The 18912-nt window shown below is 37.4% G+C and overlaps 1 protein-coding gene across 6 annotated transcripts in view; it reads right to left on the bottom strand.

Annotated features, from left to right (window-relative positions):
* Positions 1 to 18912, bottom strand: part of ANO4 (anoctamin 4) — a 198143-nt gene that overhangs the window by 62389 nt on the left and 116842 nt on the right. For 4 of the 6 annotated variants that reach the window (XM_055712554.1, XM_027812375.2, XM_055712553.1 and 1 more), the window contains exons 5-7: positions 15449 to 15549; positions 12217 to 12261; positions 7420 to 7551 (exon numbers count right to left, since the gene is read on the bottom strand). In XM_055712554.1, coding sequence (XP_055568529.1) covers positions 7420 to 7551; positions 12217 to 12261; positions 15449 to 15549 — 278 coding nt within the window. Of the gene's footprint in view, positions 1 to 7419; positions 7552 to 12216; positions 12324 to 15090; positions 15193 to 15448; positions 15550 to 18912 lie in introns of those variants that run through there. The other 2 variants (XM_055712557.1, XM_055712556.1) reach the window with 2 other exon arrangements.

The raw sequence follows: 18912 nt of genomic DNA, 5'->3' as shown, positions 1-18912 counted from the left end.
AAAGGTTGAGAATTTCTCAAGTAGTCGTAACTATGTGTTACAACATCCCAGTTAGAGGCTGACATAAATTAGGACAATGCCAGAGAGGTTTCAGTTTATCGTGAAAATCACAGGAGCTGCTCTTGTCAGGTGAGAACCACGTGGGTCAGTGTAGGACTTATCCCTTTCTACATGCTTTATGGACATTTCTTCCTCCAAAATTTTTGTGCTCCAGGTTGTCTTCTTTCTGAATGTGGGTGGCAAATCCATACTCACAGAATAGCCATCAAGGCTAATTCATGGTCTACAGCATGCAATGAAAAATTCTGAGGAGAAAGAATTTCTCAGTCTATGGAGAATCTCACCCTTCAAATTTCAGCTCACAGAGGTCAGAGCTGAAGACATTTCCAAACTAGGTGTATAGAAACATTCATCACACATTACTGAGCTATACACTGCATAAGGCAGAGGCTTTCTAGAGATATTTTTAACCCTTGCTACTTTAAGATCGAACAGTTTCCTCAGCTCTTCTGTTTCTGCTGCCTTTGTTAGAATTTCAGTGTGCTCAAGGGTTTGAATATTCATAAGAGCAATACAGCTTGTTTTCAGGCTCAGTAAAGACTTAGACTTTATTTAGGAGATAGTTCGTTGAAGGTTTTGATCACTTTGTTACCTCATTTGTAAGATAAAAAATAAGTAAGGATTAATACACTATTATTTTTATTACCTGTGAAGTTAATGTATAGGTAGATAATAAAGCCAGTGATCTGTTCCACAACAGTTATTACCATTAGCCTGGTCCTGTAAGTCTTATATGAGTGAGGTGTTCTTACTCAAAAGGAAAACCCAAATGAAGATAACAAGAGCACTTCTGGCGGGAAAGGTTCCAGAGTTGATTCCTAATTAAAGTCCCTTTTAAAAATGTCATTGTGGAAATATTGCTCTTACAATCACACTGTAAGCGACGTGAAGACTCAGTGAAGGTTAATTGCTTTGAAATTATATTTGTAGCTTTCTTAATTAGAGTCTGACTGGAGATTTCAAACTGTCTTTCCATGGATAACAAAGCACAGCAAACCTAACTGTCATCTAAAGAAGGCCCTCAAATTAATTGCCAATGAATTCCTGTTTGTACATTCTCTTTGGTAATTTTGCAGGTTGTACAAACCCTTTAGGGGTAAATTTAGCTCTTGAATCTTTGTGTAACACCCATTTGGAAAAAAAAAAATCAATTTATTTTTGAGAAACAAAAAGTAAGTACAGGCTATTTTCTGCTGTACTAGTAAGATATACAAGCTGCAAGCTGAACACCCATGGTCTGGTTATAAAGCCAGGACGTATGCATGCACATATCAATGGGCACCTTTTCTCCATGGGATACCCAGACACAAACATTTGATGTCTGACACTTACCATACCAAAAGGTATGTTCCAAGCAAATGCCTACTGCTGGAAACAGTACAAACTAAAACCACAGATGTTGTCTGAAGTCATACTAACTATATGAGAAGTGTATTCTTTAGTACAGAAAAATGCCCAATCCTCTGCACTCCCAGGGAAACCACTGGTGGTAGCTAGCTGTTGTTGGCTAAGACAACAGCAGGTTTCTGCCTTATTTAATATCAGAGAAAGAAAATCATCAGCTGTAGTAACAGCATAAGATGAGCTGGCAGTATTCCAGTGAGAATATTACCAAATGTCCCTGTTTATTTGTTTGAAAATGGGTGTATTATTATTATCAATTTCTGTTTATTTTCATTTTGCCTGAATTATAAGGCTGCAGCTGATCCACCTGTTTATATAAAAGAAAATGTTTATTAATGGTTATCAGTGATTTTTCACATCATGTGCCTAAAGCAAGATTGCTTTGGGATGAAGAATGTATTAGCGGCTTTGTCTGTTTCTTATTTGGCACATCATAACCTCAAAACCGCTGAAGTAAAATAGAGCTGTTAAAGTGCTGAATCTCTCCTCTACCTTCCTCTGCCCTTCCCCCCAAATCACCCTGCCACCCAAATCACTTCCTAATTTAAATTAGTTCACTCAGGAATATTCATCTGAGAGAGAATAAGCTTTATGTATTTTTCAGGAATGCCCTGTTTCATTCAGTTTGCCAGACAATTAAAACATTGAGAATCAGAGAGAATTAGAAAAGTCCATTAAAGGGCGTTTCCAAATTTTGTTGCACAAAGATTTGTTTAATGGCAGGAATCTTACAGAATTGTGTTTCCCTGCTTATAAAAAAGCTATTTGCAAATGTATAGTTATTATACTGTAAATGCATTTAAACACAAGAAGGACCATCCTGGTTCAAAACAGGTAAGTGTCCATGCAGTCCTGTGCCTCGTCTCCAGTGGTAGCAGCTCCCTGACCCATCCATGATCTTGGGGTGAAGCAGCTCAGGGGGACTTGGGCATAGATCATCTTGACAGGGATGGGATTTATTAGGGACGATCTGAGCATCCAGAGAAAGCTTAAAAATCTAACTCTTCCCTGAGAGACACCTATCTTAGAAATCTGACAAAGATACTGAACAAGATCCTTATGTACCCAAGGGAACATAGTATAAATGAGAATAACTCCATTAACTTCTGGTATGCAGGACCATTTTTTTTTTAAATTAATCCAGATACTGGCCTAATCCTCCTAATTATGTGAATTTTTAATCTAATTTTCACTGAAGTAGTAAATATTTATTTTTAAGTGGTTCATCCAATTATATATTAGATTAATATTTAACCAAAGAGTTTATCTCCTTTGGAAGAAAAAAAAAGGTGGTGGGGAATAGCTCCTGATACAAAGTTTGAAATCTCTAATCAGGAATTAAAAACATTTTCCTATGTAGTATACAGCTATCTAAGAAATTGCAGCTAATTACTACTGTTACTATTCCCAACTGACTAGCAGCTCACTACATAAAATAACTAAGATGCAGTAGAAAAGTAACTAATTCTCATCATGTCTGATGGAAAACATTTTTCACATACTGTGAACTGTGCATTCATGTAATAAATAATTTTCAGAAGAAATGCTTTGGCATAAATAAAGCCCTTCCCAGGCTGTGGCTGCAGGAGAGAAAGAATACTCTGAAGTCTATCTTAAAAATTATTATTTTGTATTCCACACAATTAAAAAGAAAATGTTTGCCTCAGCCACACAGAAGCTTCTTTCCTTCAAAAAGAGATTTCCTACTACTTAGGAAATAAGATTAATTTTGGTATTCTTTTTTACTGACAGCTTTGTGATATACCCTATAAAGTGTGCCATAATCCCTTTAAAACAAAACCTGAAAGCATGCTGCAAAAGTTATAGGAGTATCTTACAAATGTGATTCTTGCATTTTCTTCTTCACCTGTTTTGGAGGGAGGGCAGATGCTTAGCTGTGCCTCCTGAAAGAAATTTAGTTTTTTTCTGAAAGCTAGCCTTTCTCCACATCTGGCCTTTTCTATCTGAATAGGAAAGAAAAATGCAAGAAAGAAAAAGATCATCAATATGCTCTACTAAAATTGCACATATTCATTGTACATCAATATTTCAAAAATATTAATCCCTACTGAAAAAAGGTCTGATCAGGCCTTGCTGGTTTCAGTCTTAACTATTTTCCTTCCCAGACTCTGTGTGGTAAATATTGTCAGTCATCTGTCTTTCTATGCCTTTAAAAGAAGCTACCACAAATTAAGACCATGTTACAAACATCATCTGTATCAGACTGGAGACCTGGATGTGAAAACTGTAGCTGAATCAAAAAACATAAACTGCCAGTCTTTGATGAGGTGGAAAAAAGTCTGATGCTGCAAAGAAAGGAAGAAATGAGGAATTCCAGACCCAAATTGAAATACTGCAATATTTGGACAAACATCAGACATGGACAAGCTCATACAGATATTTAAGGAATAGTATTTTAAAAAACTAAAAGCACATGGACCCAGGAAAGAAGGATGAATTCTGCAACCTCTGGCTATGGTATGGGGCAAAACCTACAGCAAGGACACGGAAATCTTTGTTGAAAACTCAGTATATGGAGATTTATACTTCCAAGATGGTTGTATTTGTAAATGATTTACTACATGCTATTAAGCAATTGTTCAGCATATCCTGGAAAAACATTGATTTATGACAACACAAAAATCCTAGATATGTTCAACTGGCAAAAATACATATCTTGCTCTCCAGAAATACTTGTACAATAGCCAGAAAAATCCTCATTAATAGTGTAATTAAAATACTGATTATACATTTTAGGCTTCTGTGGCTATTTCTTAAATAAGTTTAATGTACTTCCCCATTCATCTCTTCTTCTCACTTAGGATTCCAGTTTTGCACGAAAATTTTATCTTTTTAGTATAAATTCAAAAACTGTACATAAGACCTGATAAAATGCAGACACTAGTGAAGTTTCTCAGCTACCACCTTAACACAGTACACAAGGACTGAAAGCCTTGCATTTATTCTCCATTCTCTGAGGACTTCAAGTACTCAACGTGTTACAAATATTTGCCTTCCTCAAAAAATGGCCCTATGTTGGATGAAAAGTCTTGAACAGCACTGAGGTCAGTCAGCTGAACACCGGTGTGGTACTGGGACCCTCCCTGTCCTGTGTGTGTTCTGTCTGAATCAGTTTTGTCACAACTGTGTGGTGGAAGGGGATTACATAGTCACATCTAAAAGCCCAAGTCTATGGAAGAGACCGTTACTGTTATTCTAGCCTACAGGATGAGGTACTTGAAGACAATGTGAACTCCACAAGTAACTGCCCATGACAATTATGTAGTCTCCATTATAATTGCATTTTAATGGCAATATGGTATGGTAAGAGCACTCTAGCAAAACCTTAACTACACCAAACATAAAGATGCATGGACTTTTCTTACCACCGCCAAACTGCAAGCTAAATTTTTGTAACATTATTGTAGATGATAGTTCTTCATTTCTGCAGCTCAAGAATTCCAGTATCTTCACATTCCTAAACCAGTATTGTGGGTCTCTGGGTTAGAAATTTAAATAAAAATCCTGAGAGTTGTTTTTTTTTTAAAATCATTTTATATTAAATTACTAACTTTTTTAGTTGTTAAAAAGCAAGTAAAAGCTTATGTAAATGCAACAGTGACAACTGAAAACTAAAGCTTTAATCTCATAAAGAGGCAGGATTTTATCAGCTTTGGAGCATTTCTGTTACTGTTCCGAGTAGGTGACAATTAATTATCAGTGCTGCACTTGTGAGGATTACTACATTTAGCAGTGGGTAGAGGTGAAAGAGAAATAATTTTCTCAGTGATCAAACCCTCATCTGGCACAACTGACTCAGACAAATAAGGTGCCACTCACAGTAATTGCTACATCATTTAATAAGTTTTAGGGTAAACATAAATGCAAAAATCCTTTTCTACTCATACTGATATCATAGGTGGGTATCTTTACTATTGGCTTGTTATATACAGATCTTTCAACAGGATGTTTATGTATATCTTGGAAGAAACAGCAATTTTCGCAAAGTAAGCAGAAATTTTGTACAAATTGAACTCCAACATAATACACTTCTTGACTGTTAACTGATACCGATAACCTTATTCTTCTTAACTCTACATTTTCTATCATTTGATACCTGTACTCCACAATCAAAGATCAAAAGCACATACTGAAGATGTTCCTGAAACGCTCTGCTTACCAACAAACCCTGAAATTCTTGAAACAATTAAAACGCCTGCATGCAACTCACTGTACAAATATTGAACAAGTCATTATATTTCAAAATTCTATTGAAGCAGAACAAGAGACACAGCCAACAGGCTGGAGCACGATGGGAAAACAAGAATCCTGTCAGAGCCAGCACTTTCTGGGAGGAGGGAAGCTCAGCCAGCATTTTTTCAGTCCCCACAGAGAAGGAAAGGAAGATTATACAGAAAGCAAAATGGAAAATGTCAGACCTGCTGGGGAGTAGAGCTTCAAAGTCTGCAATGATGTAAAAGAAGTGTCAAACAACAGTGGGGAATGTTAATGAAACTAACACAGTATTTAATAAATGCCTCCTGACAGTTTACCAACACAAGCAGGAGCAAGGCAGAAGAATGAAAATAACATTCTGGATCGTATACGCCAATTCTCCTTCCAGCTACAATACCCCTTTTTTATGTGCTGTAATTTTAAGGGAAGGTAGTAGTTAATATTACTATTAATAAAAATATAAATCCAGACATCCCATTTTCTTTATTTTTTTATCATCACTGATATATTCTCAAACTAATTTGCACCTACTTTTCCTCTTGCAGGACACAATAACTGCTCAAGTATTGGAAGGCTCTGTAGTCTGAACCTGATTGTCTGTTCAGGGCACAGACATGTAATGGAGATAACCATGGCTGGTGACTGGTGCTAGGAGCAGAGTTCTACTGAAATCTGAAATTCCCTGGAAATTTGCACCTGGGGTTTTTTTGTGTGATTTTTTTTTTTTTTTCCTGCTGTGTTTGGAAAGACACTACTTATGGCAGAAAATGTCTATTCACTCTGAGGCATTTAAGAGCCTTACACCAACTTGGCTCCTCTTTGAATAAAATCACATATTTCAGATTTTTAGACTTTGAGCTGCCTGTAACTCATTCTATGTTTTCTGTTAGTACCCTGGTCTGCTGCCTATTCTTCGTGATTTTGCTCCCAATTAGTCAATGATTGTTTCCCATTTCACAAACACTGTAACTACCCATAAGACACCCTCTTTCCTCAAAAACTGACAACCTTGAAAGTCAACATGGGATCTGAAAGTCAAATGGGGCTTCTTCTGTTTTGCATTTTGCAAGTGAATGAAGGCTTCTAGTAGTCAAATGATTTCTCTAGTGACATTGGTGCAACACCGGTGCCATTGGTAGGCTTGAGCAAGTGTCACTGGTAGGTCTTAACACTAGAATTTTGCAAGCAATTTTGTTTCCATAAAAGTGAAAGACAGAGAAATAATGCATCCCCACCCCCTGACATTCTCTGCTTTCTTTAGAGTTCTGCTTGTTCTACAGTCATAACTAGAAATGAAATGCAGTATCAGTTCATTTTGACTGTGCTAGAAGAACTGATTTTGATTATGCTAGACATAGAAATGCTGAAAAAAAAGTTTTATCACATCTTTAAGAGACAAAGAACAACTGCAATTCTGACCCAAGACAGAATTAGACATTTGACTACTCTAGGGATGTAATTGAAATTCCAGTGAAACAAAATTAATTTTTCCATTGATTTCCTTTAGCTTTGAGCAGGACATTTAATTATTAGAAATGTAGACATTTCTAGATAGAGACTTTATGCTCTCTCAGGACTCTCTATCTCTCCCTTTTTGTGACAAAGAACTGATTTGAAGCCACTAGTCTTTAAGACATGGACTAAGAAATTGATTTTTTCCAAGGTGAATCCAGAAGGAAAAGTTTTAATCTTGTAATTAAGATATAATAAAATACTCACTGATGGATCCTTTGTTGGCTGAATGGAGCAGTATAGCAGTCATTCTCCTCCAGATCTGGCAGTGTCTCCTTGTCCAGTTTCATTGGCTTTCTAGGTAACCATCCTCGAAACCTGCTTATTTGTTTCTCGATCCTGCAGCATATGAAAAGTGTGAGCATTTGAGACAGTGGTTTTTTACTACATTACAGAGCACTTACAAAGAACACATGCTAGCAAACTAGGCCACTTAATATTTACAGCTAGAAAACATGTAATATCTTTTGGACTTTTTCGAGGCAGACCAAATTATACATGCCAAACTTGATTATTAATAACCAGCTTTCAGAGAGGAGCATATTATTTTGTCTCAATGGAAAAGCAATGCTGATGGTACATGTTGCTGTAAATCTTAAGCCCAGTAAGCTCTTGGCAACTGTCTAAACCTTTATTTCTCAGCTTTTCAGTTCAAATTTCAGGCTTAACTGACACATTAGGCTTTGGACATATAGACATTAGAATAGCAGACTGTGACAGAAAGCTTTGGCAGCTAAACCACAGCAAGTTACATCTTTTAACTGCTCTTTGTGTGGATTCTTACCTTGATGCTATCAAAAATAGGCTATTTTGTTCATTTGGTTCAATTGTAGTGTCTTGCAATACTACAATCTCCATAAAACCAGAATACTCAGTGCACAGATTAACAGCTAAATGCTACACAGATTCTTACATTTAGAAGGTGAAAGCAAACCAAGATCAAGCTGGAGAAAAGGGAGATTTAACTGCAACTTCACTCATGCAAATATGCACACTGAAATGAAGGGAAAGGGAATAATCAGAGTTGATTGGAGAAGACAATCTAATTCAAATCCAAACTAAAATGTTATAATGAAAAATACATAAGAAAGATGAGGTATGTCTGGCACAATAAGCCCTACTCTCTTAGAGATTCCTAACAACTTCAAGTCCTAATCAGTGATCCCTGACTGTGAAAATCATAGACTACAAATTATGGACTATGCACATACTTCAGTCACTGGATGAATCTTTCCAGGAGTGGAGCTAAAGGGTGTGAATCAACATCCTTTGAACTTTAAGTCCAGTTCTGTATGAAGCTCAAGGACTGGAAATGTAGTTGTTTCTTTTCTTGTGACAGCAGTCAGCACAATAACTCTATGACCAGCAAACGTGAGCTCTGCACAGTTACTTTGAAGGAGGGCAATCCATACCCAAGCATCCGAGTGTGTGGGAAAATGACATGAAATTATTACCTACTTCCAATTTAAATGCATATAATATTTCCTGGAATATTCAGCCTTCTCCCATCAGGTATTTTTATTTTGGATAAGAAAGCTAATGCTAATTTTTAAACATGGGCACATTTCAAAATTGTAATCAAATTAGCCCTAATTGTTTTGGTACCATTTGTGTATTCCTGTTCTGGGAAGGGGCGGGGGCAAAAATCTGCTATCAGGACCATTTGAAAGAACTAGAATGTGTATGGGAACATAACATAAGACATACTAAATTAATCATAAACTCTACATGTACAGTGTTTGCACTGGCCCAGCAGTTCAGAGCACAAGAGGAGGTAGTTTGCAAATGTCTGTGTCTGAGTGCAGGCAAGATGTCGGATCTCAGGGCTGTAAAGGCCCTGACCAACCGTAAATCTCCAGTTGCAGCATCCAGTTGTCAGCCTTAAGCTAGGCTGTGCAGACACTGATAGGAATGTCAAGGGGAAAATAACTTCTCTACAGAGGAATTCCCTTGTCTCTTGGCCTCCAGATTTTCCTCTGTAAAGTCCACAAGCTCTGCATTACTGCATATTTGGTAGGCATAGTGACTCTGGATATGGAAAAGGGAAGAAAAATCAGGCAGAAACATTTTCTAAATATCCGTGCTTATTTGTTAACTGAAAGCATTTGAATTAATACCCTTGCTAACCTGCAATCCTTTCCCATTCATCCTGCAAATCAATGTGCACATTTGAGATACCCTTGCTGCAGGTTTATCACACCATGCATGCATGCACACCGGAACAGAGTGCTTTCCCCACTTAACAGCAATGCATTATTCATGTTGGCTTCTCACTGAGTGTACCCAGAATTTGACTAGTTTGCCGCTCCCAAGGCTCAGATTACTTGGCATGCTCACTGAGCCTGCTGGCAAACAGGTCTGTGAAGGTTGTGAAGCCTTTCTGCAAGGCCCAGAACATACAGTACAGCCATCCCTAGGGAAAAAAAACTAGTTATCTCCTTGGAGAAGAAAAATGACCAGATTCTTAAATTGCCTCCAGCTCACTCCAACAGTGCCATCAGCCAGCAGCACAGGCTTTGTACTCTACAGGAGCATCTCTGAGAAAAAAAGCTGAAAGAGTGGTGTTGGTGCTAACAAAAACAGACACACAGTGTTAAAAATCTACTACACTTTATCACTTCAAGTCTTATCCGTGCCTCACTTTCCCTTATGTAGAAGTTTAAATACTGAATAGGGGAACAGTGTTTGGAAAGCAGAGCAACCTACACAAGAACAATGGAGTACATGGAATGATGAGGCACTGCTAGCCACAGTGACAGAGGAGTGGAAGATATGGTAATAATCTCCTTCTTAAATTCCTTCTTTAAAAACACTTGTTAGCCTCATAAGGCAAAATATTATTGTCTTAATTCACACAGTGTCTCAAAGACAGTCTCTTCAATCCTGCCCCCGCTTTCCAAGTCCAGTCTTTACTCAGTATCCTCTTTCTGAAGATACGTACTGTGCTTAACTCACACAAAGAGTTTCACAAATAATTTCAAAGAAACTGTTTTCTCACTAGGAAGTGGGGTAGGTATAGAATAATTTTTCAAAGGAAACAGGAGGTTAGGAAAATTAAAAATATGTTTTGGATCGAGACAAATTTTTATCTGTGGGTCAGCTTTGATAGAGCTTTATGTATATTGTAGTGCTAGATACTGTCTTAGTTCAGTATTTAACCACTGTTAAGGTTAAATACTGTATAGGTACCTGACAACCCTCCTTGCCTCTTAAAATGTATTAGGGGAGTTTTGTTATTTTAAATATTGAGATCACCAGAATTTTTCAGAAAGAAAATTCAAGTCAGGTTGACAAGTTGCAAGTGATCCACTTTGGGGTTTGCCTTGTAAAAAAAGTCCTCTTTAAAATAAATATTGCCCCAATGTCAATGTAATGTTCAGCATAGCTCAAAAAATGGACCAAAGCTTCAATTACTTGTAATCTTCACTGAACTAGGAGTAGAGGATATATATACACTTTTATTGAAGCTGTATATCTCAATTTCACATGTATGAAAATAAAGCTGAATATGTTTTCTTTTTTCCCCACTGGGACTATTTGGTTATAGCTTTTCCACCTCAAGTAGCTATTTATAGACCTGAACATAAAATAAAAATTTAATTTAGCCAAGTGTTCTCATCATTCAGGAACTCAGATACCAGCAAAAGATCACACCTCTTCCCATACTGCCTTCAAATCACATCCTGACTCATAAGAAAATGAATGTAAAGCAAAATTTCATACACTACACATAAATGTTAGACTCTTCACCTACTCCTTCCTATCTACTGCTTTAGTCAAAGCAGCCATGTCTTAATTAAAATCAAGACAAATTCCAAAGTTAACAGCTGCTATAGTAATTATTGTAAGGTGGGGATGGAAAGTGGGGGAGCATCAACAAGCTTCAGAAGAATTGTGTGCTGACTAGGTAAAATGCCTTAGCTCCACAAAGTGTCCATTTAGTGCTTAATAATATAAGAAAGCAAATACTATAATGTGAGATCAATGCTGGTACTCTCAACTCACCAGCACACTGTGATGGAATTTAATATACAAAATGCTTTTTATACAGAAGAGTGAGAATATGTGATTTACTTTCCCATGGGTGTTCATCTAATGATGTTATCTGCAAAGTGATGCAGTTGTTTACTCTAAAATGCAGATTTTTCAGATTTAATTTTTTTCTCTCAGAGATTCATGGGAATATTTCCACTGACGTCAGAGTGACACAGTAAATCAAATGCTAGAATCTTTTGAAAACTGCATCAACAACACTGTGGCATTAAATGCCAACATCTGATCTGGTCTTTGCCAAAGCCTATATATCTTTCAGGCTTTCTGGAGACATTTTAATTTGATTGTCCAAAGTATCAAAAAGAAAATGCAAACTGCAACATTGGAAGTTTTTCATTGCATTAAGTCAGACATAAACCAGACAACAAACATAACCTTAAAGATATTTAATAATTGAGTGAAAACACTTCAGAGATTCCTGAAAAATGCTCGTCTCTCAAGCTCAATAATGTTACACCAGAGATGAACTTGGTTCATTGCCTTGCTATCTACCAACAAAGTACTAGGCACCCTTACAGACAAAGTCATAAATAAATAAATAATGCCACTGCTATTACAAGTAAGCAAGGTGCATGGAAATAGAAAAAAAAAAAAGCAAAAAAAGCTGTAACTGTGGTATTTTAACCCCAAGAAACTCCCTAATAAGCCACACGAAAAGAGATAGTGTTTGCATTAACATACTTAATCTTCTTTAGAAGACTCCATCAATCAAAAGATATTTCCTTATTCCTAAAAAAGGCAACACCAATAAAATTAACCTCTTTCACAGTGCAGGTGCCTTAAAAATTCAACTTCTGTATTTGTTTTTGAAGGTGTCATAGTGTGTAATTACTCCCTCCACCCTTTACACAAATGCAGCTAAAAACCTTTTCTTCCAGCCTGACATCAACCATTATTTTTATTATTGGGTCAAATGAACATAAACTGGACTGGCATCAGACTTCTACTCACCTATTCATGAACTTGTATCGGCGGTGCAGGTAATAGATTTTTCTCCTGGAAGAACAGCAAAAATGAAGCCAGTCGAGAAGAAAACCCATCGTCAGTTACAGTATGAACTAGCAAGGAAGGAAAGGAGATTGAAGACAGAAGCCTGTAAGAGGTGGAGGAAGAGACTAAAAGAGAGATTAACAGAACTGTCACAGGAAGCCACACAAGCTCTGGTGGCATTTGAATTGCAAGATCATCATAATTTTCCCATTGTCTTCTCCTTTTCTGCTATTTGTCATGTGTGAAGGTTGGGGACCCAAAGATGTTTCTGTTTCAAAGTAGTCCATAAACTGCTGCAGGAATTCTATAAGACTGATACAAACATGGATAAATTATCTCACACCCACTAGTGAATTCTTAAAGCTGTATTTGGTGAAAAACAAGGGGGAATCACTTAGAAAAGCCAGGAAAGCAGTACCTGATGCTGCAATATGCCATAACACATGCAGTACCAACTGGAACCAGTGCTTGCTCTTGGAATAACATCCCTTGAAACAGAATATAGGCTACACAAGCAAATGAACATGTTCTTGGCACTACCACCACCCCTGCCATGTATGCAGCCATTCCCTCTGCCCCCTCATACAGGCACAGCTGATTTCTGTTGTCAGTGCAATAAGCTGTGTGGGAGTACACGCAAGTGAGCAGACAAGGGTGCATGAGCAGACACATGCTGACCACACTCTTGGCCTGCTTCCCAACCAGCCCTGCAGGGCAGAGTGGCCCCTGTGGAGATTCAGAACAGCGAGTCCACCTCACAGCCTACTCTGCTGCTGGCAGCTCTTGTTCTCCTCACACATGCCTATAACACCACAGCTGTCAGGATTTGACCCTTCACCTTCAGCAGAGAGATCACATCTTTATGAGAGTTAAGAAAATCTGAGGGATTTTAGGTGTGGGTTTGGCACTGATAATCCTTGCTGGAAGATTAGGGTGCCTGCCTGAACTCCAGTTACCTCCTCCAGAGGTTGACTTTGTCATCCACTGAAGGTCATTGCTAAATCAAGGTGGTTTCTGTGTATTCTGAGAGGTTCCATTGTGTAAAGTTGAACCGTACCATGTCTGGAAAATGAAGTGCTCACACCACACATATTCTGAATATTCTTGTGTAGTACATGCACTGCAGGAATGCTGTTAGTGCCTTGGAAGCAAGCATGCTTGGGAGCTTTCTATAATAAGATAACGATGCTTTATGAACTATGGAAAAAAATCTGATTAGTATTCCAGGTTAATTTTCAGACTTAGAATTTAAATAACGCATAATATTTTGACATTATTTTTTGTTATCAGTGTCCATATTGTGCTGGTAAGGTGAAATTTGTAAAACAATTTAATGTTGGCCGGTCTCCAATGTTTGACCAACTCCTCTACGAGATGGTACTGTTTATCTTGCTCTACTCAGGAGGAGCAGAGACAGGTCAAAGCTAAGTGTTTCTGAATATGCCATCCACTTCTTGATTTTGTTTCAAATATTCAGAGGTAGCCACTGTTTTGGCATCCCTGTTTCGAAACATCAAGGATTTTATTCGCTGATGCACGGACCTTGGACAATTCCAGCCTAAAATATCAGGAACTGTAAGTAATCAGCAGCCTTTAAAACAAGGGGTTAAAGAAGGGCACCTGGAAACAGGCAGTCTAGACTAGTGGACATGTTGTAAAATGCTGGTCCTTGGTTTTAAATGATAAACAGTACTGTTGCTCTTAAAATAAAATCTAAGAGCCTGCCCAGCAGACATTAATAAATCACCATGATTTCCTCTTAGCCATACTGTAACAATTCTCTATCTGTGGATGTGAAAAGAATGAAGCCATGGTCCTGAAACAGGTAAAGAAACCTTTAGTATTTTCAGTGCATTCTATATAATCTGTAAGGCATCTACTTTGTTATCTGCTGAGAGTTAGATTTCAAAAATGGGACTTCAGATCAGGAAAGAACCAGCTGCTCACAGTGACCAAAATCTGAGTTCCTGGTGTATTTCTTAATCACAAGACCTTCTACTCCTATGGGGCAGGTTAATCTCAAGTGCTGCAGAGGACAGAGGAGGTGCACTTTCGGCTCAGCCCATTTTTTCCTATGGCTAGAACACTTTTTTAAAATAATATCAGTATCTTGAAATGGCTTGTGATAGTTTATCTATTTTTCTCTTTAGCACTAAAAGCACAAGAAAGAATACTGAAGATTTGCTGTGAAAATGAAAACCAAAATACATACAGAATAAGCCTGCAATTTTGTCCTTAATTCGTATCCATTTTTCCTAGCAAGTTCTGTACTGCTACAGCTTGTATCATACCAGAGGCACTTTTCATCCTTAAATAAGAAGAAAACAGAAGAAATCCTGCAAAGGACACCAGCTCTCTAGTTGCATACTCTGGGTATGATCCTTTTCTTGCTCAGGAGTAATTCCATTAAAATCAATGGAGTTACACATCTATAAACCCTGCTAACTGAAAGAAGAATCAAAACGTCTCAGTTCATGGGTTTTTGTCAGTTCCGGTGGAAGTCTTTATGCTATTTGAACAGTTCCAATAACCAGCAGAATAAAATCAGTATTTTACATAGAAAATTTCATAGTCCAGCATGCAAATAATATTAAATAAATTATAAAAATAATCTGAATAACAATGTGGAATGAATTTGGTTATCAGTAGCATTTAATATAAGTTTTTTATTTTATCCACAGAATAAAGTACTTATATTCTGATTTTTCTCCTGTTAGGTGGTATACTTATTTATAATCTGTATTTCCATAATTACACACTACGCAAGCAATTTATAGGTGCTGAACATACCAGATACGTCCAACAGACATGCACCTTCTGTGCTGCCTTACGTACCTGGATCTTCTTGACTTCCCATTGATTTCAATGAAATGTCCATTTAAAAAACAGCAGCGCACAAGTATGCAGGGGGCTCCAGCACTGAAGGGGTTAAAGGGCCTAAGGATAGAATACCCCATGAAAACAGCTGCACTGCTACAGCCCACCTCAATTTCAAACCAGTACTGTACTGAGACTGCAGACATTGAAAAGAAACAGCAATGAATATGATACCTAAGATACTCCATTTATATTTTCTGAAGACGTGTGATATTTTATAGAAGAGCTTTTCCATGTGCATTTTGGTATTATTATTACATTAGCTTTATAATATAGCGTGACATTGGAGGTTGAGATAAAATACAGTTACACCTACCTGAAAGGCATTCTTACATTCATTAGTTCAGCGTATTTGCCCAGGACCTCCCAAGGGGCATGCAGCTTCACAAAGATGATATCACTGTTTGTTAGAGATGACTGCAAAAGAAAAACAAAACAGCCACCAGGGTTTACTTTTTCAAGTAAAAAGAAAGAAACTATGGCCAGTGGTCAATATCTATTTTTCTGGTCTTGTTTCACCCCTCCCGCTTCCCAATTCTTCCTCAAACACATGTAGTTCTACCAGCATTTTGTCAACTCGTTTTCCTTCTGGTTTTTCTGAAAGCCATGCTGTGACTCCATTTTGGCCTGCGTGTGGCTTTCTTCATGCAGAAAAGAGGGCATGGAGGGGAGGCTGACATGCAGTTGCAGGTTACCCAAGTGTAGGGTGGAAATAAGATTGGGGGGTAAATCTGGGTCTGAAAGCTTGGTCCTGAACTTCAGCTAAAAGCAAAGTGGCAAGTCAGGATCTGATTCTGCCAACTGACCTGATTTTCTGCACTTACACAGAAGTGCAGCTGTGTGGAGGCATTATCTAGCAATCAAGGAAAGTTTGTATGACAGTGTGATCTTGTTGTTGCTCCACATGGTCAAAACAATGAAGTCCCAGCTACAGAGCCATGGTCTCCAGGTTTCCTTCCTCCAGCTCCCCACCTGGCCACATGAATTCTGAATGTTAGAACTAAAGTCAGCAGGAAAAAGGAAATCTGATGCTGCCCCAAGCATAGTATTGTACAGATTTGTTGCCCTTGAAGATCAAAAGCCATGACTATGAGAGCAAGATCTCTTCACAGTGCTACCATCTTCTTTTCCAGGGGTTGTATGTAGTGTGAAGAGAGCTTTATGTAGGGTATGCACACCAGAATGGCTGTTACCTAGCAGAAGGCTGTTTGACAAAGAACAGAGAATATGAAGTAAAGAGGAGAAGGGGAGAAATTTAGCTCTGTTTGCACTCAGGAGGAGAAACAGTGCTTTAAAAGAAAGCTACAGCAGGGTTGGTTGGAGCTGATGTGGGAACACAACCAGCCACATGTTAATAGTCAAAGATGAATTGTTCAAATTCTAATGAAAATCAATTAAATTCTCATAAAATTGCATACAATACAGCTTTAGACAACTGAATGGATGGCATTAACAGGCTGTTACAGGCTGAGTTCAAGGAATACCCAGGAAACGGGTAAAGGTGTACAAGGTATGAGAAAAGGAAAGTGTGAAGGCTGAGAAAACCAGGCAAGAAAATTGTTGGCTTTAGGGATGATTTCCTAGGCTTTTAGACACTGTACTATATTAAATGTTTCTCATACTAATTCTTGATTAATACAACTTTCCAGGAGTTCTTAAATCTGATATTGTTTATCTGGAAGCTACAGTGGCTATATGGGAGGGAGGCTGGCATTTATACTTCTGATGCCTATTTGATTCTTCCATCCACTGTCCTGACAGATGCTGAAATGATGAATATTTCAACATGAAACGATGTAACAGCAACAAAATGTCCCCAAGAGACTTGCTTCAGAGACAATTAAATCAGTTGTACTCTTTCCATTGGCTTTTATGGATTCTAAATCAAGCCTCTAATTATGTTTTTCTTTATAGGTACATTTCACAAATTAGCTTTTATTTTCCCATGAGACTTTAGCAAGTAGATACCAAAACCCAAAGACTAAGTTCTGCTAATCCAAAAGTTTCCTCAAACTAGTCTTAAAGATGAGGTTAACTGAGCAGTGAACTGGCAATTTGATTCATAATTCATAATTCAAACTAATAAATAGCTCAGATTTAAAAAAAGCAACATCAAAACTCAAAAGAATTCTCTAATAAGCCAAATATACAGAAGGAAATATGGAAATATGGCCCTGACACACCAATAAAATTTGAGAAATGGAGAAAATTTATTAAAAAGAGCCTGTAAATTTAGTGATGGTTGTTAAACAGGAAGCTTATAGACATTTTCCAGCACATTGTAGTTTAAGCCATAGTAGATATGGCAGACACAATAACATGGGCTTGTAGAGATGCCATTTCAGAAGTGAACATTATCTTCATCTAAATTTGATTTCTTATCTTCTTTTCACATAGAAACACAAAAAAACTTCCATATAGTTATCACAATACAGATGTTTAAAGTATTTTTTACTTGATATCTTGTAACGTTATTTTATCAGCTTTCTCAAGAGAAGATCTAGTCTGAAAACTTTTGGGAGGTTCAGTGATTTTTAAGAAGAAAGAGATAATAATGCTAAATTATTAAATAGAAATCCATTTCTCTTGGGTTTGCTCATGGAGTGTTTGTAAAGGAAAGCACTAAGAAAGCCTAAGAAAATCAAGATTGCAAAGAGAACAAGGCCAAATGGATGAGTAATTGAATGAAATGTCACATTCACTTAATCTAAGGAGAAAATAGCTAATCAAAATACCTGGGGAAAAAAAAAAAAGCATCAAGAGCACCATCTTAGTTACAAACATACTTCAGTGAATGAAATCTCCTAAACTCTCTTTGTTAGATTAGTATTTAGACACAGTATCCTTTAGCTTTAAATGTCTCATTGAGAGGAGAAGAGCATTCTTCTGTTGTAACTGACTTTCAAGCCTTGGTTCGTTAAATGGTTTGGAGAAGTAAACTCAATTTCACATTACGGGAACATGCAAACAAGTATCAATGTAACATTACTCCCTTTGGAAATTTAAATAAGACAACTATTGACATAAGCAATCTGCTAGAAAGTGATAACCAGATGATGAAGGAAGAAGAATAATAATGAGGGGGACAGACAATGAGATAATAGACTTTGCAAAGAAAAAATGGAGTAAGTGTTTGGAATTGACCTGTGGAACCAGTGCCTATAGAGTTATCACCATACGAGAATTACCAGGTCACCAACATTCAAATAAATTGGTTGTTTCAAACTGATTTCTTGAGAAGGAACATCCATAGCAAAATAGATTTTCTTCTGGTCAATAATAACATTCTTGCTGGTCTTCAGAGCAAAACCCAGTGTGACAAGAGACTTATTAGAATCAGAGGATTACAGACTAATCTAGGTTGGAAGGGAACTTTAGGGGTCATCTGGGTTAACACTCTAGCTAAAGCAGGGCCAACTTAGATTAAGTTGCTCAGCGGCTTGACACATTGAGTCCTGAATATCTCCACAGGCAGAGATTTCACAGCCTCTAGACAACCCACTTACTGAACTGGCTGGAGAAAATAATATTTTCTATAGAAGAAGTGTACTCTTCTCCATAGAAGTATTGATTGAAAACTAGAAGTTTCTAGACATGAAAATTCATGAAAATTCAAAATGTCAGAGCAAAGATGGCGTTCTTTATAAAAAAACTTCTTACAAGAACTTTTTTAAAACTATTTTTTTGATTGAGAAGCACTGGCAAGTTGTATTTAGTTTAACTGAACTCTAGATCACCAGAGTCTGGGTTACAGAAAGTCGATATACAGTGAGTACAATG

This window comes from Falco cherrug, chromosome 5, assembly GCF_023634085.1.
Source record: "Falco cherrug isolate bFalChe1 chromosome 5, bFalChe1.pri, whole genome shotgun sequence".
In the NCBI taxonomy this organism is placed as follows: Eukaryota; Metazoa; Chordata; class Aves; order Falconiformes; family Falconidae; genus Falco; species Falco cherrug.
The sequence above is the reverse complement of the archived record's forward strand: the minus strand, read 5'-3'. Positions and strand labels throughout refer to the sequence as shown.